Source organism: Alosa sapidissima, chromosome 17 (genome assembly GCF_018492685.1).
Source record: "Alosa sapidissima isolate fAloSap1 chromosome 17, fAloSap1.pri, whole genome shotgun sequence".
NCBI lineage: Eukaryota > Metazoa > Chordata > Actinopteri > Clupeiformes > Clupeidae > Alosa > Alosa sapidissima.
Window position 1 is genome coordinate 33037366 of NC_055973.1, and position 25000 is coordinate 33062365.

Below are 25000 nucleotides of genomic sequence, written 5' to 3' on the forward strand. Positions count from 1 at the left end.
TCAACAATCCCTATCGCTCCAGAAGACGGGAGTGATGGGACTGGATTGACCCAGATGACCTTCAGGTGACCCAGATGACCTTCAGGCTCATCGCTTGTATCGCATCCATCGACTTAAATAATGTTCTTATTCAGAAAATGTGAAATGGGAGTATTCACCATGTCAATCACTTTGAATTAAAAGTGATATGAAAAGAGACAGCAATGAGGACCTACCGTCAGGTACAGAATCCTACACAAAGTTTAAATGAAGTACTGTATACGTCCGATGCAAAGGTTTCTCACTCACTGTGGACTGCTGTGAGCTTTAGCCAAATACATTTCCCACTCGGCCCAAGGAACAGTATTATCGTCTTGACTGCTGGAAGCCTGAGTCCTGACCTTCAAACCCCCAGAGAAGCGTCTGGTCCACGGGTGGCCAGGGACTGTTGAGCTCTGACGTTCTGGACACAGGCCACGGCCAAGGCTTGACAGTCACTGAAAATTAGAAAGTCACTGAAAATGGCTCAGCTTTTGCCTTATGTTGCTTGTGCTTTGTAAATGACCATTTATAAATTATTGTAGACATTTAACGCAAGGTCCCTCTCGTAATGCCCAAATGTCCTTTCATTGGGCTTCAGTAATTGATTGTACACTAATATGTGAAGAGTGGAAAGAGTTGAGGTTTTTTAAACAAATATCGGCCTAAACAACAATTCGGAACAACTTGTGAAACAACTGAGACTCAAGTGGTATCCAACTCATTCCAGATACCAAAGGCTGTTTGGATTGATGTGTCTTTTAGAGCTGTTTCTTTTATGAGGGACTATTTATGGTACTCCTCGGCAATGATTTCCTGCTTTAAATGAAGGTTTCAAGGTATAAATGAAGGTCTTGGTCAAATGAAGTAAGCCAAAGGTCATACTGTATGTTGCTACATCCTACAGTAGATTTAGAAAATGTTTATCAGCATGTTGAAAATGCTTCATGGAAATAATTATCAACAGCTGTCATCTTGATACATTTTATGACCATAAATTTAGTAGTAACAATAGGAAGTTACTAAAGTAGTAACTATAGACAGCTGCTGAATCCTATGACAGTACATTTGCATCACAGCACTTTTGAACAGTTTAGCACCAGTTGGCTTTGGCTAGTAGGTTCCTTTTCCTTTCAAGTGTCACCTGAGCCAACTACACGTTTGTGATGACGGATGCTGTTTTGCTTATAATATTTCCCATGCGAAAACAGTGCTGAGAGCATACAGTATGCTGTTATTTAATCAACGTCTCAGTTACTTTAGTATGTCCATGTACCACATACAACATATGATGGCATGGACAAAATATACAATAATAATGTTGTTGTCATGTATTCAATCCTAAATGTTAGATGACTTCATTTAGATTCATTTTTAATATGTGGTTTTCATTCTAATGTGTTTTTCACATTTTGAAGAATGTAGATTTTAAGACATAAACCAGTAAATAGTGATCTATTTTTTATAGAGTGTAAAACACCCCAATAATTATTATATTTTACATCTCATGATGATGGTGATGCTTCCTTCAACAGATTTAATAAATATATCTTTTACATGTAGATTTAACTTGTACCAGCTTTCAATCTGTAAATATCAATGCAAATACATTTATGCCAGACAATTTTCAAACCATGAATTTCATTGTGTAAATCTGTGTGTGTGTGTGTGTGTGTGTTTCTACAATATGTCTGCATATGTGTGTATCCCTGTGTGTCTGTGTGTGAGTACGTGTGAGTTCAGTGTGTGTACGTGAGTGTGCACATGTCTGTGCATGCCCACTAAATGAGTCAAAACCATCTTTTCAGAGAGAACAGGGGTCCGTTGCACAAAAGCAGAATTAAGACATCCGGGATAAGTTACTGAGCTGTGCTCAATGAATCCAAAACAAGAGCGTACAGGCTTAATTGGTTGCACAACGAGCAAGCCAGGATGAGCAGACACGGATTCATCAAGCCAGATGAAACCTATCCTGGATAAGTGCGCGCTCACGGCTCCCTCAAATAGACCCCGCCACCGATCACAGATTCACTGATTCACCATGGCAACTAGAGCGGCTTCATTGCTTCTTCTACGGTGTGAAGTAGGTAGATAGCCTTCTCACAACAGCAACAAACAGCAACACCTCTGTTAAGGAGAATATTGCAACTTGTTCCGCGACCACCACGTGTGAAATGGTTACGGCACTCCTGTGACATCACATTGTCGCATGACAGGTCGGTATGTAAAAGTTATTTAATGATCACAAACGTTTAAATAATGACAGTGGGTCTAGGTATATGTGATAACAATGTGTACTGGGCAGTGGAATAACTATTGGTTTCCGTTTGTGGTGACTGCTGACTGAGATAAGGGATGAGATTAAATAGATCCAGGCTAGCTCCACAGAATAAATCGCCATGGTAACTTATACCATAACATATCCTGCTGCCCCCTGTCCCGCTTTTGTGCAACTGGATCACGGATAAATTGAGCCAGGATAACCAAGATATCCCGGCTTAATCCCTTACCCTAGTTTTGTGCAATAGGCCCCAGGATTCCTGCAGAGACACACACACACACACACACACACACACCTCCAGGATTGCTGCAGACACTTGTGTTCATGAATAAACACTCCAGTAGATGATGTTGAACAGCAGGTAAGCCAAAGGGAAGGCCATCCTGGAGTAGGAGTCTATCAGGTAGCTGTTGCTGATGACCAAGTCTATGTAGTGCTGGACGGGCCGCCTCTTCCACAGCCGTGTGCCCACTGCAGGGGGGACGTCTGCTGCAGGGTCCGTGGGGAAGCCCGGAGGGTCCGCCGAAAGGGTCGGCATGGAAGAGAAGTTGGTGAGCTCGATGTCCGCCTCGTGGTAGTAGCCATCGAAAGCCATGGTTTGGGTGGCGTCGAAGGAGGGCGGCTTAAAGGACGAGAAACAGAATGCTGTGTCACAAACGGGGATTGAATTGTTCCCAGAGTTACTTGTACCATGACTCAAGTGGTCTATGAGCTTCCAGGAGAACAACTAGCTTAACGGGTGCAAATAACTGGGTGCATATGCAGGGAACAAATTCTGTTTCGTCATCAGTAGAGTCATAATATGTGGTCGGTTTGTTTACATAGACTTCAGTTTTAAATGTACTTCATTTTAAGGTCAGCTGTGTAATACAGGACAGAGCCTACACTGAAGCAGCAGTCCTACTGATGCTTCTTTGACATTTTTTATTGTATTTGATTTGATTTGCTAGTATACATTAATCAATCCTTTATTCATTAACCCAGTAGTTCTCAAACTCTTACTGTCATTCCCCACTCTGGAGGTGAGGAAGTTTCATGCCCCACCTGACCCCATCAAAATGGCAACGTTACGATGTTATTTTCACATTTTGGTTCTCAGTCCCCTGGATCTGATGGTGCTTTAATTTATATGTACTGTAGGCCTGATTATGACTCCTGTGTGTATATATGTAGGCCTGATTATGACTCCTGTGTGTATATATGTAGGCCTGATTATGACTCCTGTGTATTTATATGTAGGCCTGATTATGACTCCTGTGTATGTATATGTAGGCCTGATTATGACTCCTGTGTGTTTATATGTAGGCCTGATTATGACTCCTGTGTGTTTATATGTAGGCCTGATTATGACTCCTGTGTGTATATATGTAGGCCTGATTATGACTCCTGTGTATTTATATGTAGGCCTGATTATGACTCCTGTGTATGTATATGTAGGCCTGATTATGACTCCTGTGTGTATATATGTAGGCCTGATTATGACTCCTGTGTGTTTATATGTAGGCCTGATTATGACTCCTGTGTGTATATATGTAGGCCTGATTATGACTCCTGTGTGTTTATATGTAGGCCTGATTATGACTCCTGTGTCTATGTGTGTAAGTATCTACTGTTTTTTTTCGTGCTCCACCTGCCATGTCTCCATTCCCCACTAGTAGTGCCCCACACTTTGGGAACCATTAACCACTGCATTAGCCCCTCAGCCCCAGGTGTGAGGCATAGTGCATTAGCCCCAGGTGTGCCCCAGGTGTGCTCCAGGTGTGCCCCAGGTGTGAGGCATAGTGCATTAGCCTCAGGTGTGCCCCAGGTGTGCTCCAGGTGTGCCCCAGGTGTGCCCCAGGTGTGAGGCATAGTGCATTAGCCCCAGGTGTGCCCCAGGTGTGAGGCATAGTGCATTAGCCCCAGGTGTGAGGCATAGTGCAATAGCCCCAGGTGTGCCCCAGGTGTGCCCCAGGTGTGAGGCATAGTGCATTAGCCCCAGGTGTGCCCCAGGTGTGCCCCAGGTGTGAGGCATAGTGCATTAGCCCCAGGTGTGCCCCAGGTGTGCCCCAGGTGTGCTCCAGGTGTGAGGCATAGTGTAATTCACCTTTCCTTCCTTGCGTCTCCTCATCTCCTTAATGGTGGTCAGGTAGTTGACAGCAGCGTACTGGATGACAGACAGGAACACAAACAAGAAGCTGACCCACAGGTAGATGTCCACCGCCTTGACGTAGGACACCTGGGGCATGGAGGCCGACACGCCCGTGATGATGGTGGACATGGTCAGCACCGTAGTAATACCTGGGGGGTCATGAGGAGGGTTAGTAGTAATATATGAGGGTCATGAGGAGGGTTAGTAGTAATACCTGAGGGGTCATGAGGAGGGTTAGTAGTAATACCTGGGGGGTTATGAGGAGGGTTAGTAGTAGCAGTAATACCTGGGGGGTATGAGGAGGGTTAGTAGTAATACCTGGGGCAGTTGTGGGGAGGGTTATTTAGAAGAACCCTTGAGAAAGCAGTGCTGAAGATGGCTGTTTTACTTACTAAAATGCAGTGACATTTTGAGTTGTCTGCTCTTATTCAGACTTGTAGACAATAGAAGTCGTCATCTTAAATAGTTTATAGCATCCGTTGTCTTATGTATGTATGTATGTTTACTTCCTGTACATCCTACTGTAGGCCTTTCATGGATAGGCACACTTGGCCCAAATCATTTAGAAGTAGTATAATTTAGAAATGTGTCAAATACAATGTCAGATTATTAGTAATAGTAATAATTAATACTAATTCATATTTAGAATTTTAGTTAACTAATAATAATAATTTAGAAATGTGTATGAGCAATGATCAAGTTGGACAAGGTATCTGGCCAGCATGCTGTGCTGTGTGAGATTAACGCTGCTAGAAATGCTACAGTGTGAGCACATTCCACTCACTACTGAGAGGGAGGGGGAGGGGAGGGGAGGGGAGGGGAGGGAGAGGGAGAGGGGAGGGGAGGGGAGGGGAGGGGAGGGGAGGGAGAGGGAGAGGGAGAGGGGAGGGGAGGGAGAGGGAGAGGGGAGGGGAGGGGAGGGGAGGGGAGGGGAGGGAGAGGGGGAGGGGAGGGAGAGGGGGAGGGGAGGGGAGGGGAGATGGCATTGCATGTGAAAGCCAGAGCAAGTGACGTGGAGGAAGATTATGTGGGATTCTATATCCTCTTAGGTAGGAACCTGGAAGAATGAAGACTTACGGCTCAGAGAGTAAAATACTCCTCCAAGACTATGTGTGTGTGTGTGTGAGTGTGTGTGTGTTTGTGTGTATGTGTGGGAGAGAGAGAGTGTGTGTGTGTGTGTGTACCAAGGGAGACTCGAGCCGGCACAGCTCTCCTGTCGATCCAGAAAGACACCCATGAGAGCAGCACCATGAGCATGGTGGGGAAGTATGTCTGCAGCATGAAGAAGAAAATGTGCCGTCTCAGAATGAAGTTTATGTACAGCCGGTTATACCAGCCTGAGAGAAACAGAGAGAGAGCGAGAGAGAAACCGAGAGAAAGGGAGAGAGAGAGAGAGGGGGAAGAAAAAAGGGGTATTGTTGTTGGCACCAGTTCCTTGAATGCAAAGACAAGCACAGAGAAACACACTCTAAACTACTCTTAGGGGCAGCCGTGGCCCACTGGTTAGCACTCTGGACTTTTAACCGGAGGGTTGCCGGTTCGAGCCCAGACCAGTGGGCCGCGGCTGAAGTGCCCTTGAGCAAGGCACCTAACCCCTCACTGCTCCCCGAGCGCCGCTGTTGTAGCAGGCAGCTCACTGCGCCGGGATTAGTGTGTGCTTCACCTCACTGTGTGTTCACTGTGTGCTGAGTGTGTTTCACTAATTCACCGATTGGGTTAAATGCAGAGACCAAATTTCCCTCACGGGATCAAAAAAGTATATATACTATACTACTATACTAAACAGTGAGATGCAAACCACAGAGACTTGAATAGCCACATGGCCTGAGCACACACACAAGTGCACACACACATGGCCTGAGAACACAAGTGCACACACACATGGCCTGAGAACACAAGTGCACACACACAAGTGCACACACACATGGCCTGAGAACACAAGTGCACACACACATGGCCTGAGAACACAAGTGCACACACACATGGCCTGAGAACACAAGTGCACACACACAAGTGCACACACACATGGCCTGAGAACACACAAGTGCACACACACATGGCCTGAGAACACAAGTGCACACACACATGGCCTGAGAACACACAAGTGCACACACACATGGCCTGAGAACACAAGTCCACACACACTGTGTAACTTTCACCGCTGAGCGCCACTCTATTACGCAATGCTCACAATACATATGAAGAGTTTGGCTCCAAAACGCTATATCTCCATTTTTAAAAATATTAAAAAGTCATGTTATTTAATTGTATAATTCAGGTAATATCAATTAAATTGTGGTTGTGTTGTTTTGATTGAGTAAACATAAATCAATTACAGTTCAACTGTAATTACTATAAAAAAATATTAATGAAAATTCATTAAAATGGAGAATATAGCGTTTTGGAAGCAAACTCTTTATACAATACATTCAACTTATTTGAAACTAGTATTTTTAACTAACGTAGTGCTCACTGTAAGTTACTTAGGACAAAACTGTTGGTCAAATACCATAAACATAAACATACATAAACACAAACACAACAACAAAGACACAACACCTGTGCTGCCATAGAAGGACATTCCACTGGATGGGTGAAACTCCTCGATGAAAAATTGCGAGAGCACAATCTCGTCGGTCCTCAGAGAGTCGTTGCCGTTCTTCCAGTAGAGCATGAGGTCATTGTCATTGTAGGCATCTTCAGAAGCGCAAGGGAAACAGACAACAGGCCATTCAGGAGAGAGAGAGGATTTAGGATGCTTTCCAGAGATCTCTTTAAATAGTGTACATGGTATCTAAGTATATTCTTAGTATCCTAGTGCTTTCTCATTCATTTTCTTACTATAACTCATGGATTTTCCCAGTATTTTCTAGAAAATTACATTGATATCAGTGAAGTGTTTGATCATGAACAGAGTGTGTAGTAAAGTAAAAGGCTCATACTCACAGAATCCCATACTAAAGGTTATGAAACCTTATGAAAAATAACCAAATAATAATGAGTTCTATAGTATAATATGTCTATAATGTTCCTTAATACCTCTATAATATCCTTGCCTTCAATAATGTTCCTATAGTACAATATTAGTACTTCTATAGTAGCCTACTGTTCTATAAGATTCCTATAAGATTACCATGTTGTCCCAAAATACTTAAAGATTCCTGTAGTTCTTTCTTAATTTAAGGGGCAGCTGTGGCCTACTGGTTAGCACTTCGGACCTGTAACCGGAGGGTTGCCGGTTCGAACCCCGACCAGTAGGCACGGCTGAAGTGCCCTTGAGCAAGGCACCTAACCCCTCACTGCTCCCCGAGCGCCGCTGTTGATGCAGGCAGCTCACTGCGCCGGGATTAGTGTGTGCTTCACCTCACTGTGTGTTCACTGTGTGCTGAGTGTGTTTCACGGATTGGGATAAATGCAGAGACCAAATTTCCCTCACGGGATCAAAAGAGTATATATACTATATACTTATAGTTCTTTTTCGAAGGGGGACTTTGTGAGTGTGTGCAGTGATGGCACTTTGTGAGTGTGAGTGTGTGCAGTGATGGCACTTTGTGAGTGTGTGCAGTGATGGCACTCACAACTCTCCAGCTCCAGGGAGCAGTTCTGTGTGTCTAAAGGGAAGCTGCTGAAGTCCATGGAGCACTGAGCTGTGACGGTGATCCTACAACAGACGGCACTCATCACTTTATAGTCCAGTGCAGTACATACTGTATTGTAACCGTTAACAAGTCCTTCAGCAGACAGCACTCATCAGTTAATACCTTACTGTCATTTACAGACCATAATACCCAGGGGCAGCCTATACTGTACAGACCATAATACCCAGGGGCAGCCTGTACTGTACTGTACATGTTGTTTTTTTCTGATTAAAGCAAAACCTGATTCTGATTCATTGGGCTGTTTGGCAACTTGTGGGCCCTTAACCCACAGCTGTGTTTTCATAGCACACTACGGCCTGTGGCATGTTGGCGTCATCGTCTTTGTTTATGTTAGGTAGGGACCACAGCCACTTGGCATTTAGTTTAATGTGAAACAGTTGCTTTCTGTAGATTTTCACTCAGTCTATGAGTGGCTGTAGTGCCTATCTTCCATGTGATTTTTGGGCAATTTCAAGCAAAACTGTCACATCCATAACGCCAACACAATGCCATGGTATGGTATGTGAATGATGATACTTGAAATTTGAGCATTCACTCTTCTTGGTTGTAGAACTTACATTAAAAAAATGTGAAATGTGAAAAACCGTTCACATAATAATCTCTCTAATTGTTGTTTGAGTTTTTTGCTGTCTATAAGTTTCATCTTTTGCTTTGACAACACATCCAATCTCATAATGTTGCTGTAAAGTGATACACAAAAAAGACCCACAGACGCAGACGCATATTGCTGATGCACAAAGAGACAGGTAGACCCACAGACGCAGACGCAGACAGTCACCTCACGCTATACAGGATGTTGCCGTCGGGCCAAACCCTCAGCATGATGTTCTCCATGGTGGTGTCGTGGATGAAGGAGCGTTTGGAGTGGACGAAGAACACGTCCGGCACCCAGATCTTCTTCACCAGCCGGGCGTCAAACGTGCGGCTCAGGTTGTTCCCGGAGTGAAAGGACAGCCTCTCGTCCTGCCAGTAGTGTCTGAGGTACAGGGTCATGGTGAAGTCCTGCATGCACACACACATAGAAACACACACACACACACACACACACACACACACACACACACACACACACACACACACACACACACACACACACACACACACACACACACACACACACACACACACACACACACACACACACACACATAGAAACACAGGGTTATGGTGAAGTCCTGCATGCACACGCACATTGGGGCATCCGTGGCCTACTGGTTAGTGCTTCGGACTTGAGGGTTGCCGGTTCGAGCCCCGACCAGTAGGCACGGCTGAAGTGCCCTTAAGCAAGGCACCTAACCCCTCACTGCTCCCCGAGCGCCGCTGTTGATGCAGGCAGATCACTGCGCCGGGATTAGTGTGTGCTTCACCTCACTGTGTGTACACTGTGTGCTGTGTGTGTTTCACTAATTCACGGATTGGGATAAAGGCAGAGACCAAATTTCCCTCACAGGATCAAAAGAGTATATATACTTATATACATAGAAACACACACACAAACACACACACACTTTACCATCAGCTAGACTGGAGCGCAGGGGTAGCATTAGCGTGCTTGAGTGTGCATTTTGTGCCTCTGTGTTCTTTAGTTTTACCCATATGTCTGTATGAGGAATCCACTGCAAACAAAATCTACCTCTGGGTACTAATAAAGGAACTTGAACTTGAGTGAATAAAATCAGATGACCCTCCAGAAATACTGGATATTTACTTACTCTGCACCCTTACACCAAGAAAATATTTACATGATTTACAGCACTGAAGAATATCAGCACATTACTCCAGAAGAACCAACTCTAGAATATGAGCACATTACTCCAGAAGAACCAACTCTAGAATATCAGCACATTACTCCAGCAGAACCAACTCTAGAATATCAGCACATTACTCCAGAAGAACCAACTCTAGAATATCAGCACATTACTCCAGAAGAACCAACTCTAGAATATGAGCACATTACTCCAGCAGAACAGAGCTTGGAAAGGGTTTCTGACTGATCATGTGTTTGTAGGTTTAAGTGAAATTACTTTATTTGTCCTGAAGAAAACGTTTCCGCTCTGTTTAACGCATCTGGGGGTAGTGTATGTACACATACAGTACACACACACTAGGAGCAATGAGCTCACTAAGAGCACACACACACACACACACACACACACACACACACACACACGCACACACAGACACGTAACTGTGGGCAGTCGTTGATCCGGCGCCCGGGGAGCAGTTGGGGTTAGATGCCTTGCTCAAGAGCACCCCATCCATGGATGTTGATGTGGGAGAGTGTTGTTCAATCATTCCCCCATCCACAATTTTATTATTTTGGGGTCAAAACGTACACCCTTTGTTCACAAGTCAGATACCCTAACCAGTAGACCCGGGATAAGAAAGATTTGGATGACCAGATTCTTACAAAGCATGCAGAATCATCTCTAGTTAAAAAAAAGACAAGAGCAGTAATGGCCGTACCATGTTGACCTCAGAGATGCTGTCAATACTCTCCACCTGTACGTCAATGCCAACAGGTATGGCTGCTCCTATAAGTCAAATTAAACACACACACACACACACACACACACATTAAAAAGAGATAAGACCATAATTATTTCATTACATCAGCCTACAGAGAGCATTTTGTAGTTTAGCACTATAGCACTATACATGATGACTATGATACATGTTGGAAGGAGGGGAAAAGCATCATGTTGCCTGATGTTGTGTTGTCAGCCCAGCAGCCCTGAGTGCCCTGCCCTACCATCCCCCCCTATCCTGTCCAGCAGCCCTGAGTGCCCTGCCCTACCATCCCCCCCCTATCCTGTCCAGCAGCCCTGAGTGCCCTGCCCTACCATCCACCCCCTATCCTGTCCAGCAGCCCTGAGTGCCCTGCCCTACCATCCCCCCCCTATCCTGTCCAGCAGCCCTGAGTGCCCTGCCCTACCATCCACCCCCTATCCTGTCCAGCAGCCCTGAGTGCCCTGCCCTACCATCCCCCCCTATCCTGTCCAGCAGCCCTGAGTGCCCTGCCCTACCATCCCCCCCATCCTGTCCAGCAGCCCTGAGTGCCCTACAGTACCATCCCCCCCCTATCCTGTCCACAACTCTCCACAGTAGCCAACACAGTAGCCACTGTGTGAATGTGAAGCATTTAAGTTGATGGTTTTGTGGAAGTTGATGGTTTGATGGTAGCCATTTAAGTTGATGGTTTTGTGGAAGTTGATGGTTTGATGGCAGCCATTTAAGTTGATGGTTTTGTGGAAGTTGATGGTTTGATGGCAGCCATTTAAGTTGATGGTTTGAGGTGGTTGAGTGGTAGTGGTGGTGGTAGTAGTAGTGGTGAGATGTTTGTGAATATAGGTTTGAGATGGTTGAGTGGTAGTAGTAGTGCTGAGATGTTTGTGAACATGTTGTGGTTTTATGTTGGTGTGTTAGTGGGAGGCACATCCTGAGTACTCACCACAAGGTTTATTTTAGAACAGAACGCTGTGTGTGTGTGTGTGTGTGTGTGTGTGTGTGTGTGTGTGTCTGTGTGTGTGTGTGTGTCTGTGTGTGTGTCTCAGCAGTCATTGGTAGCCTGTACATATGGAGGCGTAGTGTCATACCCTTAATGTGCATAATGGACTGGGATATTGGCTGCTGTTATACACCTTTTTGTCAAATTTGGATTATACTATGATATATGCTTATCTAAATAAATCATTTAAAGGAACCATATGTACTGTAAGATTGTGGCCAAAACTGGTACTACAATAACTTTCAAATTACTGTAGAGTGGTGTATCCCCTCCCCTTGACTAACTCGAGGTTGCCAACCTGGATGCCGAAACACTACTGACTTTGTGATTAGTAGATAGGTGGAGGGTGGCGCATCAGGCCAAAACACAACATTACATGACAAAACACAACATCAACATCAGTTGAGGGCTGCAACTTCACTTTTTAAATGACAAATATCCTGGCCGGACTACTGTTGCCAGTGATATAAGTATTTGAAATGAACATGATTTCTTAATGTCTAGTGACATATCAGGGCCATTTTATGATTAATTGAAATACATTTCTTACATATGGTTCCTTTACATGTGTGTGTGTGTGTGTGTGTGTGTGTGTGAGAGAGAGTGTATGTGTGTGTGTGTGTGTGTGTGTGTGTGTGTTAAGGTAGTCAGCTGGCCCGTAGCTGTGCAGTATATACGTTGGTAAACCTCCCTCCTGATGTGTGTGTGTGTGTGTATGTGTGACTGTGTGTGTGTGTATGTGTGTGTGTGTGTGTGTGTATGTGTGTGTGTGTGTGTGTGTGTGAGTGTGTGTGTGAGTGTGTGTGTGTGTGTGTGTGTATGTGTGTGTGTGTGTGTGTGTGTGTGTGTGTGTGTGTGTTACGGTAGTCAGCTGGTCTGTAGCGGTGCAGTTTGTACGTTGGTAAACCTCCCTCCTGATCCTTCATCTTCTCATAGCCGTGTGTGTGTGCTTATTAATCTCTGTTAGCATGTAAATACAAGTACTAGTGTTGATGTGTATACTCATGTATGCATGTATGTGTATGTATTTCACTATGCATGTATTAATGAGTTTGTGCTTCTCCCACATGAGAGCCCAGCTGGATTCACCTCCTTCTGAACTGCAATGTTTCTCGCTCACTCATCTGTTTTACCAGATCAGGATTATAATCCAGATTACAGCATGCTGAAGCACATCTGCAGCTCTGGCCATTGACTGCCCTGTGTTAATCTGGGTCAGATCTAATTTTAAGCAATCTGGCGCTAGCACCGGGCGCCTGTGACCTACTCCCCGGTGGCTTTCAGTGTGGATCAACACTACTGATCGCTTAAATGGCTCCTAAAATGATGCCAATTACGATCGCGCATGCACCGCCCGTGCAAACAACCCTGCAGCCGAACGGCACAACTAAGCAGCACACTAATAAACAACTAAGCAGCAGACTAATAAACAACTAAGCAGCAGACTAATAAACAACTAAGCAGCAGACTAATAAACAACTAAGCAGCACACTAATAAACAACTAAGCAGCAGACTAATAAACAACTAAGCAGCAGACTAATAAACAACTAAGCAGCAGACTAATAAACAACTAAGCAGCAGACTAATAAACAACTAAGCAGCAGACTAATCCTCTGAGTCACTTTATTTTCACACACACAGCACAGCAGACCCTAGTGCAGGTATATCTGTGAAACATGCATTGGATTTACAGTAGACTCTCATTCACTCAGGAGTGGCAGGTGAGGCTGGTGGGAGGGGTGAGCTCACCCCCGATGCCGGGCCTCATAGCGAAGTCGTGGTCCTCGATCCTCAGAAGCTGCTCTGTTTTAATCAGCAGAGTCTTGGTGCTGTCCTGCTTCTTGATCTTGTAGTTTATTCGGCTAGAGATCAGGGGGAGGGGAAAAAGGGGTCAGAATTTAATGCCAAAGTGACGCATAAAAAAATAAACGTGTACGAGCACAAATCCTGCACACACTCGATCACACTCTTTTGTATTCCTTAAGGAAAGACATCTTAATGGATCTGAATGGAGTTGAATCAGTGTCCTGTGCTGCAAAGGACAGGTGTGTGTTATTTAAAAACACAATAATATTTTTTTAAAAGTATGACATACATGAAAATATAATATCAGAATAACACGATTAAGTGTGACAAAGATCAGAAGGATTAACAATTTTGGATTTAGACTATGTCCATTTGACTAACTGACTGTATAGGGTCAATGATTTAACTCTTAAGAAAATCCCTTCTTGATTTAACTTCATTGTTCCCCTTATTTGGCACAGCCCCAGAAGAGGCTTTCAGCTGTTCAGCCAGAAAGGCTCTAGAGAGATATATATGAGATGCAGTATGTGCCGGTCACTTCAGGAAGCCTCCATACAGTACGCATCCCCCTCCCGCGTGCTCAGGCATATTTAACTAGTGTCTTGGGCTCAACAAGTTTCCATGAGAGGGTATTCCCGGACAAATCAACTCAGTTCTAACTCAGCTGCAGTTGTGATCTCAGGAAGGTTCACTTAATGTCATTGACCTACCAGTCTCTACATGAAACCATGGAACTTTCAGATAATTATTCTTTTACGTATTATGAAGAAAATCCTAACAGCTAAATCATAAAACCATAACCATAAAATAGAAGACATTTGTGATCATAACTGACTGTGGCAACTCTACCCAGGAAATACAAACAATTTTATATTGGAAAACAAGTTTACAATGTCGTCAGTACACCAGAAAGCAGGGCGGATCTGCACCAGGGCTAGCAGAGAGCTGAGCAGGTAATGAGGCGTAATGAGTGCCTAAACAGAGAGACCCTCCCGCAGGCACCGTCTGTCTCTGACTTTGCTGGTGAAAAGCAAACATGCCAATCATTCAAACTTCCAGCGCCATAAGCTTCCACGTGAAAGGTTTAAAAAAAAACCAAAGAAATGCGTCGAGGCATGTTGTATGTTACGGGGCCGTGTTGCTTTGAAACACAGAGCACAAACAATGTTGACACTTCATTTGTCATGTTTGTCATGAAATAGTATCACCATCAGCAGTGGTCATAACCAGAGCCTTATAGATAGGACTCTGGTCATAACAACACACAGACAACGGCAGCCCATTTACCCTGTTCTTCACATCCCTGAACCCCAAATTTTCATAATCGAATCTCTCTCCGCACTACGCGCTGTTTCCAGACACCTAATCCCTCTGATAAAAAGACACAGGCAATTTCACAGTCTGAGCAGCTCGACTTACAAACATACTGTCCCCTCATTACCCTGCAAATGTAAACACAGTCACAAGACCATAATGACAGACCTGACGACTTCACCATGATGCATGTAAAGCCACAAGACATGACAGCATTTAACAAGTTAAATACAGTTCAATAAGTGGGACATGTAAAATAAGTGATGTCTCAACAAGACATAGTAGAATAATCAAAATGTTTAAAAGCCTCAAAAAAAAGCCTTGTGGCAGTACAAAGACCAGCAAGTTACTACAAATTGTGAGTTGATTGTGAGTGGCTTTGTATAAACACATGGCAAATGATTCAAATGTGAAAACACCAAATTGTTCTGTCTTGTCTATGAAAAAGCTTTTTTATCACAGTTCCTCACCTTCCATAATTTAACTTGCTCTGCCCTTCCAGAGGCACCTCCTTGTTGCGTCTGCGGCTGCTAAGCAGGGTGACCGGCCACAGCCAGGCCAGGCAGAGGAGCCTGAGGGCCAGCAGCACCAGCCTCATGGCCCCTGGGCTCACAGGTACCCTCCCAGAGACCTGGGGCAGCAAAAGCAGAACGTCATCTAGATATTCCTTATTGCTTCCGCTGAGAAGTCTCGGACACCTGCCTCTCAGATGTATATTCCAGCCATCCTCAGTGGGCAGGAAAACCAGTACGTCATCTAGATATTTCCTAGTGCGTCCGGTTAGGAGCCTCAGATCTGCCTCTCAGATGTATGTTCCAGCCATCCTCTGTGGGCGCTCTCTCTCTCTCGCTCGCTCGCTCGGTCTCTGTCTCGGCTCTGATCTCCTGGGCTGTAAGCTTTATGCCAGCCGGGCCGGGCCGGGCCGGGGTGGCGGGTCAATGCGCTTCGGTGTCCCTCCGCTCCGTCCTCTGCTGTGTCCTTGTTAGTGATGCAGTGCATAAGCCCCCTCTATGCATCTTCCTGTACATCAGCTTGTGTCCATCTGTGCATTTGTTTCTCTCTCTCTTTCTCTCTCTCTCTCTCTCTCTCTCTCTCTGTGTGTGTGTGTGTGTGTGTGTGTTCCAGGTGTGTAGATAGAGTGAGTCTGTCTTTGTCTTTGTTTGTGATGTGTGAGCATATGGACTCGTGTGCATGTATGTCTGTCTATTTGGGTGTGTGTGTGTGTTTGTGTGTGTGTGAGAGAGAGAGAGCGAACGAGAGAGAGAGAGCTCTCCAGAGTGTGTGCAGACTTTTCCCTCACAAGCGGGTGCTTCTTCAACCTCGCCTGATTAAAATCAATATGAATTCATTCTTACAGTGATAAAGCAATGACTTTAATTCCTGTGCAATCCTCTTATCTGCAGCCTCTGAAATCTTTTGGTAACCCACTGGAGACGAGGGTGGTCTCTAATCGGGATTTTCGTGTAAAAGAAAATAAAAATGGGCGCTACAATAGCAGGGCTTACAGAGATACCATAAAGTACATTATGGCCGCCACCCAATACACAGATGTGCAAAGACAGAGATAAACACACACACACACACACACACACACACACACACACAATCTGCTGTTTTGGCACCATAACAACCCACAACTCTGTAGTGTGAGTATGCTTTGGGGTAAAGAAAATAGACTTATCATTATTAAACAGACACACACACACACTCACACACATACACACACACACACACACACTCACACACATACACACACACAAACACAAACAAACATACACATTAGAGAGAAAAGGGGTCATCTGAAATTCAACAAATCTCTGAGGATCTCCTTAATCCCAAGTGCTGGTCTGTGTCTATACAGGCCTCATTTCTCTCATGTTTCATATCCCTCCCGCTAATCTGGCTAATCTGACCTATTCCAACATACACCCACTGTGACACATGTGTGAAAGATGTGTGGATCTGCAGAGGCGTTGATTTCACTGTGTCATTCGCACGGTAACGCTGTCTTGGAAGTGTATGGCTGTGAGATGTGCGTAACGCTGTCGTGGAAGTGTATGGCTGTGAGATGTGCGTAACGCTGTCGTGGAAGTGTATGGCTGTGAGATGTGCGTAACGCTGTCGTGGAAGTGTACTGTATGGCTGTGAGATGTGCGTAACGCTGTCGTGGAAGTGTATGGCTGTGAGATGTGCGGAATCGCAACCTTAATCCTCTTCACCTTCTCTGCATCTGCATCCACTAACCATGCATAATTACATCCTGTCCAGTATCGTCAGTTATCACCATGATTACAGGACATCTCGTCCAGTATCGTCAGTTATCACCATGATTACAGGACATTTTGTCCAATATTGTCAGTTATCACCATTAGGACATTTCGTCCAATATTGTCAGTTATCAGTGTGAATACAGGACATCTCGTCCAATATTGTCAGTTATCTCCAATGAAACTTTTTATCAGTATGGAAGAAAAGCTATTGCGAGCTATAACGAGCACACTGACGTTCAAACTAGTGAGTGGGAGTAAACAGTACGTGAAGGAAGAAGGACAAAAATGCACAAAGCTAACACACGTAAACAGTCAATTCACTTTTTCAGTGTATTGCTGGTATTTCAGAATTAAAATAATCTGCTGTAAAAGTTTGTTTACACCACTGACCTAAAAGTTAAACTACTATTTATAGATCGGTGGTGACGGTGACACCAAATTGTTCTGTAGAAAAATGGAGATCACTCTGCAGTTCGGATGTGGGGGAAAATGGAGAAATCCTCAAGAGAGTGAGACTTGGATCCAGATGGCAGACATAGTGTGTTAAGAATGACATCAGAAAAAAAGATGGCAGCTATGTATTTAGTGCCACAATCCACAAGCCCCGCAAAAGACATGTCACGGAGAGGTTGTGATGTCACTGAGAGGTTGTGATGTCACTGACCCAGCCTTCACTTACACAACCGCACACGTCTGACTCAGACATGAACAGACATGCATGGCCAGCAAACATGAAAGTATTTCTCCTTTCCTCATGAAAGATGACTGTATTTCTCCTTTCCTCATGAAAGATGACTGTATTTCTCATTCCATTTAGTCTTAAAGGATTCTGAGGGGGAGGGAGGAAGTACGAGGAAACAAAAGAACCTTAAACTGGAAAAGCCACTCAAAGGGAAGGTGAGACCAAGCCTACAAATGCAGCCAAAAAGTACCGTCCAAACACAAAGGCAGCCATGGGAAAGCAGCTGTGCGGCCACTGAATCACTGAGAAAGGGTAGCCTGCCAGGTAACCTCTGTCACAATCTCAAGGTCACAATGTGCCATATTGATGAAGGGTGGACAATCTAGTGGACTTGATGAAAAGGTGTGTAAAGATAAGGACACATTGTGTAGGAGGAAGCCTATGTGCATTGATGTGCGCTTACTGTAAGACGTAGGTGTGTAAAGATAAGGACACATTGTGTAGGAGGAAGCCTATGTGCATTGAGCCTATGTGTCTGCAGGTGTACTGTAGCAACCACATGCTGAAATGACTTAGGTGGCTCCTGTGTGTGTGTGTGTGTGTGTGTGTGTGTGTGTGTGTGTCTGAAATGACTTGGGTGGCTCCTGTCACCCATATTCCATTGTAAAGTTGATCTCTATGACAATTATACATATGACAAATAATAAAACTTGAACTTGAGGTACCTTCACTATACTGTATATGTAGAATTTATAAATGAGCAGACATGCATAATTGTGTGTGTGTGTGTGTGTGTGGACTGTGTGTGTTGTTGCTGTCGCTGTTGTTGTAGCTTTACAAGGTACCTTCGTGCATTGTCAGGTGATAGATGATGTCTTGTATCCACAACAGTAGCCCTTACTGAGGTTAAACTGTCAGTTATCAAATCCTCAGAAACAATTATGGTTTCTGTTCTGTGTTGTTGCTGTCGCTGTTGTTGTAGCTTTACAAGGTACCTTCGTGCATTGTCAGGTGATAGATGATGTCTTGTATCCACAACAGTAGCCCTTACTGAGGTTAAACTGTCAGTTATCAAATCCTCAGAAACGATTATGGTTTCTGTGTCAGGTTTCACCCAGTCCAAGGATACTCCAACTTTTACGCAAAGGTCATTGAGGTCAGGCCAATCTGACTAGACCCCAAAACCAGCACAGTGTGTCTCCATTTTAAAGTTTGATTTTCTTTTGAAGCCCAGGAAGCTTGGCTCACCTTCTCTTGCCAGGGGGACTTTGCGTCGTTTCATGTCCAAGAACAGAGCTGATCTAGCAAGCTCCCTGACGGTGTTGTCATCATTGTTCAGCATTTTAAGGAGGTGCGACAGTCTTGTTGCATTATATATCCACTCCACGTTTGGAACACCAAAACCCCCATCCTGTTTGGACTGGGAAATGATGTCTCTGGTAGTATGAGTGTTCAGTCTGAACCACTTTCTCACTAAAGAAACCGTTTTGTCATTTTGTCATTGGTTTAAAACTACAGGGAAAGCTTGTTTGCCTTCCTACTGCAGATCATGCTGTCTCTCACTCAATACTCAAAAACTCTGCAGTAGATGAAGACATAGTGACTTTTGCAGCCAAAGCCAGATTACAAGTTCTTCCAACTAGACTCAATCTTTCTCTTTGGTACCCTAACACATTCTCTTCCCACTGTTTGCACCATGATAGTCAGATAATTATTGAATCCCTGTCTCATGTTCTGAATGGCTGCTATGTGTATAAGGGAATGTACATTGCCAGACATGACAGAATTGTTGACTTACTAGTTGAACACATCATTTCATATGCTTCACCATGCAAAATCTACAAGAATGTATGCGTCTCACCTTGCATGTTCAAACTCTGTAATAGTGGAAATAATGTGTTTTCAAATGTTGCTGCAAAAAAGCCAGATATTGTTGTTGTTGATGAGGACAGCAGAGAAGTAACCATTCTTGAAGTAGGCTGTGCATTTGACTACAGTCTAGAGGATGCCTACCTTACAAAGCTTTTAAAGTATCAGCCACTCAGAGACATTGTTGTACAGCTTGGGTACAAATGTAAGCTGTTGGTGTATATATTTGGAAGCCTAGGTAATGTCCACAGACTAGTAGTCAGGAGGTTGCAGATTACTGGTCTCTCTAAGACAAGAGCAAAGGCTGTAGCAAAATTCTGCTCAATTTCTGTGATAATTTGCAGTCGCCACATCTGGAGAAGGCGCCTTTTTTTGTACCCATGAACTGAGACCAGAGGCATAGGCTACTGGGTTTACAATGCTGGTATCTAAGATTGTTTGTGTTCAATGAAATCTACTGTAAAATGTGAACACAAATAAAGGTATTAAAATATGTACGTGTGTGTGTGTGTGGGTGGGAGAGAGTGTGTGTATGTGTGTTGACTGTGGGTGTGTGTGTGGGAGTGTGTGTGTGTGTGTGTGGGGGGGGGGGGGGGGGGGGTGCGTGTGTGTTGGTACATGTGAGAGCATGTGCAAGTGAGCTTTGGGTTCCACCTTTTGCAAAGAGGTGTGTGTGGGGCATGCAATTACCAGCCTTTAGAAGAGGTGTGTGTGTGTGTGTGTGTGTGTGTGTGTATTGTGTTCATATTCTAAGTAACCTGTCTATCCAGTCACTGCTCGTCCAAGTCTTCCAAATGGTCTGTGATGTGAAGTCACACGTGAGCTGACGCCTGGCGTCTCCTCCTCCCTTCAGTGGGAAACAATGCGTACACAAACCTAAACAGAAGACAGGAAACACATACGCAGCATTAAGCACCAGCACACCACTCGTCATCACCCATGACGGCATGGCACAGAGTGCACACACCTCTATCCCACTCTGTCTGGGCTCTCTGAGTCCCTCTGTTCACTAGGAGCTGGAGAAGACTGGGCATTGCTGGAGAAATGAACAGTAAGTTTTGCATGGCAGTTTTAAGTAGTGATATCGGTGTCCTTAAGTGGACATGTATGGTATATGGTGGGTATATAGTGGGGGGTTATCAGAGGTGACGAGGGAGAATTTGATACCCAGCTGATTATTTTTAGAGATTTTTTTTTAGTTGTTGGCCACCAGTTCTGGTAGCTGTGTTAGTGTGTGTGAGTATCAGATAGTCATCTAAAGTATAACTACTTTGCCACAGCATAGTGGTATGGGATTAGTCTGGTAAGTCAGATGAAAGAAATTGTTTGTTTAATAACTCCCACAGCGTTCATGCTTGTGGTTCTCACCAAGCGTACTTCCTGATCCTTAAGATAAGACAGATGAAACTGGAGATCTGTTCATGGATATCTGGCATGATTGATCATGTATTTTCAAGGCAAAACTATTTACTATCTCTAATTTATACTAAAGCCCAAAATAGATACATGGGTCTGATCATTGATCCATAAATGGATAATTAATCGATGATTTATGCAACATATAGAAGTGAATAACAGCATATTGGATATGTTATGTTTTGTAACATTTACAAGAGACTATAAAGTCTTCTGATGTTTCGTTTCGTCCTTCTAAACTGAATGTTTCCACATGCTTTTCTAATTACGCTTATTGGAGGCATCCGTTTTTCCTTCTGAAAAGTCTTTGATCCCTTCAACTGTAACATGTTTCTTAGAGGAAGCGTGCCTCTAATTACCTGTCATGCACCCCCCCCCCCCCCTTCATACAGCCAAATGAGGACCGTAAGCCAGATGACCTGTACGTTCCTCTGAAGGACAGAAGCTACAGCATGACTCCAGGACATATCTGGACTTTGCCGCTTTTGTGGACTGTCATTCAAACTGAAGCAAAGTCTCAAGGTGAGGAAACAGCATTTTTCCTACCTGACCAATACAAACTGACAGAGTGTGTTATGTCAACATTCCAACATATAGAATAGCTTTCGCGTGACATGCGTTGCTCTGAGTCAGGTTTGTGTCTAACCAGTCGTCAGCTTTACTGTGATGTCTTCCAGAGGCTCTCTTAATGAATATCATGTGATCTGATTACTTTGAAGCTGAAAGAGAGGACCACGGTTTCATGTTAATGTGGAGGGTCAAATAGAGGCCAGAACTCTCTCTTTCTCTGTGTGTGTGTGTGTGTGTGTGTGTGTGTGTGTGTGTGTGTGTGTGTGTGTGTGTGTGCGTGCGTGTGTGTGTATGTGTGTGTGTGTGTGTCTGTCTGTCTGTCTGTCTCTGTGTGTGTGTGTGTGTGTGTGTGTCTGTCTGTCTGTCTCTGTGTGTGTGTGTGTGTGTGTGTTTACAGACCACTGTGACTGGGACCATTTACTAAGGCCACTCTCTGGCACTCATTGCCTACTGTACTGTACTGTATGTGTAGGCACAAGTGGTCACTTATCTCAAGCGACTGGATGCAATAAACACATAAAACATATTTTTGTTAGACATTCACGTCACTGCACCACAAAAGGCAAAGAAGCAGGAATAAAAAGGATGCTGTCAATCAAATCAGTTCTGAACTCAACAGCTCCCAACAGATCAGCTAGAGAGAAATTGGTTGTGAGCGTGGAGTTGTTCTCAGTGCAGATCCCCAAAAATCAGCTTACATGTCCATGGATTGGCTCGACACCAGTTCAAACTAGAACATGTGCATAGAAGGCCAGTGCCTGCCATCCATGTCTTATATGGTAAGCCCTAACCAGTGTTGGTCAAGTTACTTGGAAAAAGTAATTAGTTACTGATTACTGATTACTTATCCAAGAAAGTAATCTAGTTACTTTACTGATTACTTATTTTCAAAAGTTATTAGTTACTTTACTAATTACTTTACTTAGTTACTTTACAAAAACACACTAGCTATACACAACCTGAATACGCTTTTTTAAAACTTGGTTTTATTAGTTTCAATCTTAACTTTTTGGTGTGTATACTCCTTCATTCGAATAGATGTAAATAAAATACAGCAAAAAAAAATATTAAAACCAAAGTCTCTATTAACATTTACATCTTTTAACAGTTGCAGTGCAGAAAGGAGTAATGCATTTACCAAAACAGAAAATGCTGTTGCATGCCACATTTAGGCTGTTCTATTGTCAAGAAGAGTATGTGTTTGAACTGTGTGTGTGCAGTGCCGCTGCTGGCTATTTTGGTGCCCAAAGCAGAACTGTTAGTTTAAAATATTTCTTAAGAAATACTACTAATTTGAGGCAGTTTAACTCATTTATAAATGGTGCGCTGAGCATCTACACAACTCTCATAATGATCAGCTCCATTCAAATATAAGCCTATGGCTAGTCCACAAACTCCACAAGTGGGACTATATTAGCAATAGTCATGATATTAAGTTGGTATAAACAGCTAGCTAGACATTTTCTGTTTGCAATTAAAAGTGATAGCCTATATGAGCCTGGTAGCACCTACCTGATCGGAATGTGTTTCAATCGGCATACTGTAGGCTACTGTGCTTCATGCTTAAATGCTTAGTTTAAGGCAGTGGTTCTCAAACTTTTTCTTTCATTCCCCACTTTGATCAAGGGGGCCTTTTCGAGCCCCACCTGCCCCTCATCGCTCTAAGAAAGTGGTAGGTCAAGCTTAAAATTGTCAAATGTATTGAAATAATGACAAGTTCTAAATATATCCTCTTCAGCAGAGTTAAAATCAGCTGGTGCTGCAGATATAATAATAAATAAATACATAATGTGCCATAGTAAATTAAACACACATATTTCTGTTTTCCAGCAACATATTAGGAAGCATAGGCCAATATTTTACAGCATTGTACAATATATTCAATGAAATACCAACATGCTGCATTAAATGGATCCATAATCCAGTCATACTGAGCACTGCTGGTTGGGAAATATTTTTGAAATAAACTTTGCAGGGATGTGATGTAGGCCTACTGTTTAATATATGGGATCACAAGAGTGGCTCCCGAAGCAGACGTTTCAGCGATTTCACTCAGATTCTCAAAGGCATACTGTTGCAATCGAGGCGCCTGTCCCATACCTCAAGTTTTTTGGTGAATGCAGTAATCTTATCTGCTAGGTGAGGTAGGTGCTTGTCTTTGCCTTGTAACTGGAGATTTAACTCATTGAGCTTTCCAAATATATCGCAAAGATAGGCCAGCTTCAAGAAATGTTCATTAGTGAACGTGCTTGCAGATTCAAACATGCGCTCACGCTGCCTTGACACGAGCGCTTCCCTATGAATAACACAGTGCGTCCATTGCGCATCGGGTGCTACCTGGGAATAGGCTACAGATAAAAAAATAAATAAAAAAAATCCTGTTTTTCGCGCCCTATGGCATGTCTCCGCGACCCAGTAGAGAAAGGCTGGTTTAAAGGAAACGAATTATTGAAGACTTCAACACTCACCAGCCCCATTACAAAAAGGCAAAGACCACATTATATTTCTGCCCATTTTCCAAATCACAGTGAATGCAGCCAGAATATTATAATGCCCTGGCTCCTGTTATAACGGGCCAGTAGGCTACAGGGAACCCGCGACGTCCTCTATTTTCACCTGTTGCTGCAGCTGTCATGTCGGGATCTGGGTGTCTCAATGAGTATCACATTCCTGTGCCGGCTTGTTAGGTGCTTGCTCAGATTTGAGGTGGAATTTTTCGCTGTAGACAACATTTTTCTTCCCAGAAGAGTGTACAGCGATGTCTGAACTGCAATGAATGAAATGCTCCATGTTCGCGCTCTCTCCTGCACTCCATGTCTTGCACACGTGTGTCTGTTGTTTACATCTATATCGCCCAGCTATAGCCTACATCATTGTCAGGAGTTAGTCTCACAAAATCCATATGGCAAAATCCCAAATTCTTTTACTGTCTATGGCAAAATCATGTTTTAGTAACGCAGTAACGCAGGCTGCTTGCAGGAAAGTAAAAGTAACCTAATTACTGTTTTTGCAATTGTAATCCCTTACTTTACTCGTTACTTGAAATAAGTAATTGGATTACAGTAACTCGTTACTTCTAACGCGTTACTGCCCATCACTGGCCCTAACATTAAAAGGGATTTTAACTATTTGTGTTGGAGGCGGTGGCTCCTGCATCTATAAATGATCAGCTTGATCAGGATGTGGGTTTCACTGCAGGAAAACAGACAAGAACAGACATGTTATGCTTGGCCCAGATTGGGCCTGGTGTGAGATTATGTAAACAGAGCGCTGCCAGTCCTACAGAGGACTGGTTGGTTGAATGTGGTCTTTGATGGATGGAATCAGACATGTCCCAGGGAAAAGGTTTCAACATGAGCAGGGTGTCATTAGACATTTTATTTAGCAGTCAAGCAAGATGACTGATTGGGGCAACAACAGTAATTCGCAGAGAAAGTCACCAAATTGCATCTTATAGATAGAGACCTAGGAGACT

The 25000-nt window shown here is 43.8% G+C and overlaps 3 protein-coding genes and 1 long non-coding RNA gene across 5 annotated transcripts in view; 3 read left to right on the forward strand and 1 right to left on the reverse strand.

Annotated features, from left to right (window-relative positions):
- LOC121687832 (adhesion G-protein coupled receptor G2-like) overlaps positions 1 to 1680 on the forward strand; it is a 43791-nt gene extending 42111 nt beyond the window's left edge. The window contains exon 35 of the mRNA XM_042066948.1: positions 1 to 1680. This exon is cut by the window's left edge and continues 69 nt beyond it. Within this exon, the coding sequence (XP_041922882.1) occupies positions 1 to 35 (35 nt within the window). The 3' untranslated portion in view covers positions 36 to 1680.
- Positions 1681 to 2602: 922 nt separating this feature from the next.
- On the reverse strand, positions 2603 to 13393 carry LOC121687839 (gamma-aminobutyric acid receptor subunit rho-3). The gene is made up of 8 exons (XM_042066957.1): positions 13348 to 13393; positions 10556 to 10623; positions 8868 to 9091; positions 8009 to 8091; positions 6990 to 7127; positions 5615 to 5767; positions 4386 to 4579; positions 2603 to 2921 (listed from the first exon to the last, which is right to left on the reverse strand). Exons 1-8 carry the CDS (start codon positions 13364 to 13366, stop codon positions 2622 to 2624), a joined length of 1179 nt encoding a protein of 392 aa, XP_041922891.1. The 5' UTR covers positions 13367 to 13393; the 3' UTR covers positions 2603 to 2621.
- A 1966-nt stretch (positions 13394 to 15359) lies between these two features.
- LOC121687841 overlaps positions 15360 to 25000 on the forward strand; it is a 25096-nt gene continuing 15455 nt past the window's right edge. Inside the window, exons 1-2 of the long non-coding RNA XR_006024425.1 lie at positions 15360 to 15370; positions 18539 to 18560. This is a non-coding gene — a long non-coding RNA (uncharacterized LOC121687841). The remainder of the gene's footprint in view (positions 15371 to 18538; positions 18561 to 25000) is intronic.
- Positions 20424 to 25000, forward strand: part of hhla2b.1 (HERV-H LTR-associating 2b, tandem duplicate 1) — a 10751-nt gene continuing 6174 nt past the window's right edge. Inside the window, exons 1-2 of one of the 2 annotated variants that reach the window (XM_042066951.1) lie at positions 20424 to 20590; positions 21348 to 21477. In XM_042066951.1, coding sequence (XP_041922885.1) covers positions 21408 to 21477 — 70 coding nt within the window. In that variant the 5' untranslated portion in view covers positions 20424 to 20590; positions 21348 to 21407. The remainder of the gene's footprint in view (positions 20591 to 21347; positions 21478 to 25000) is intronic. The other variant, XM_042066952.1, reaches the window with a different exon arrangement.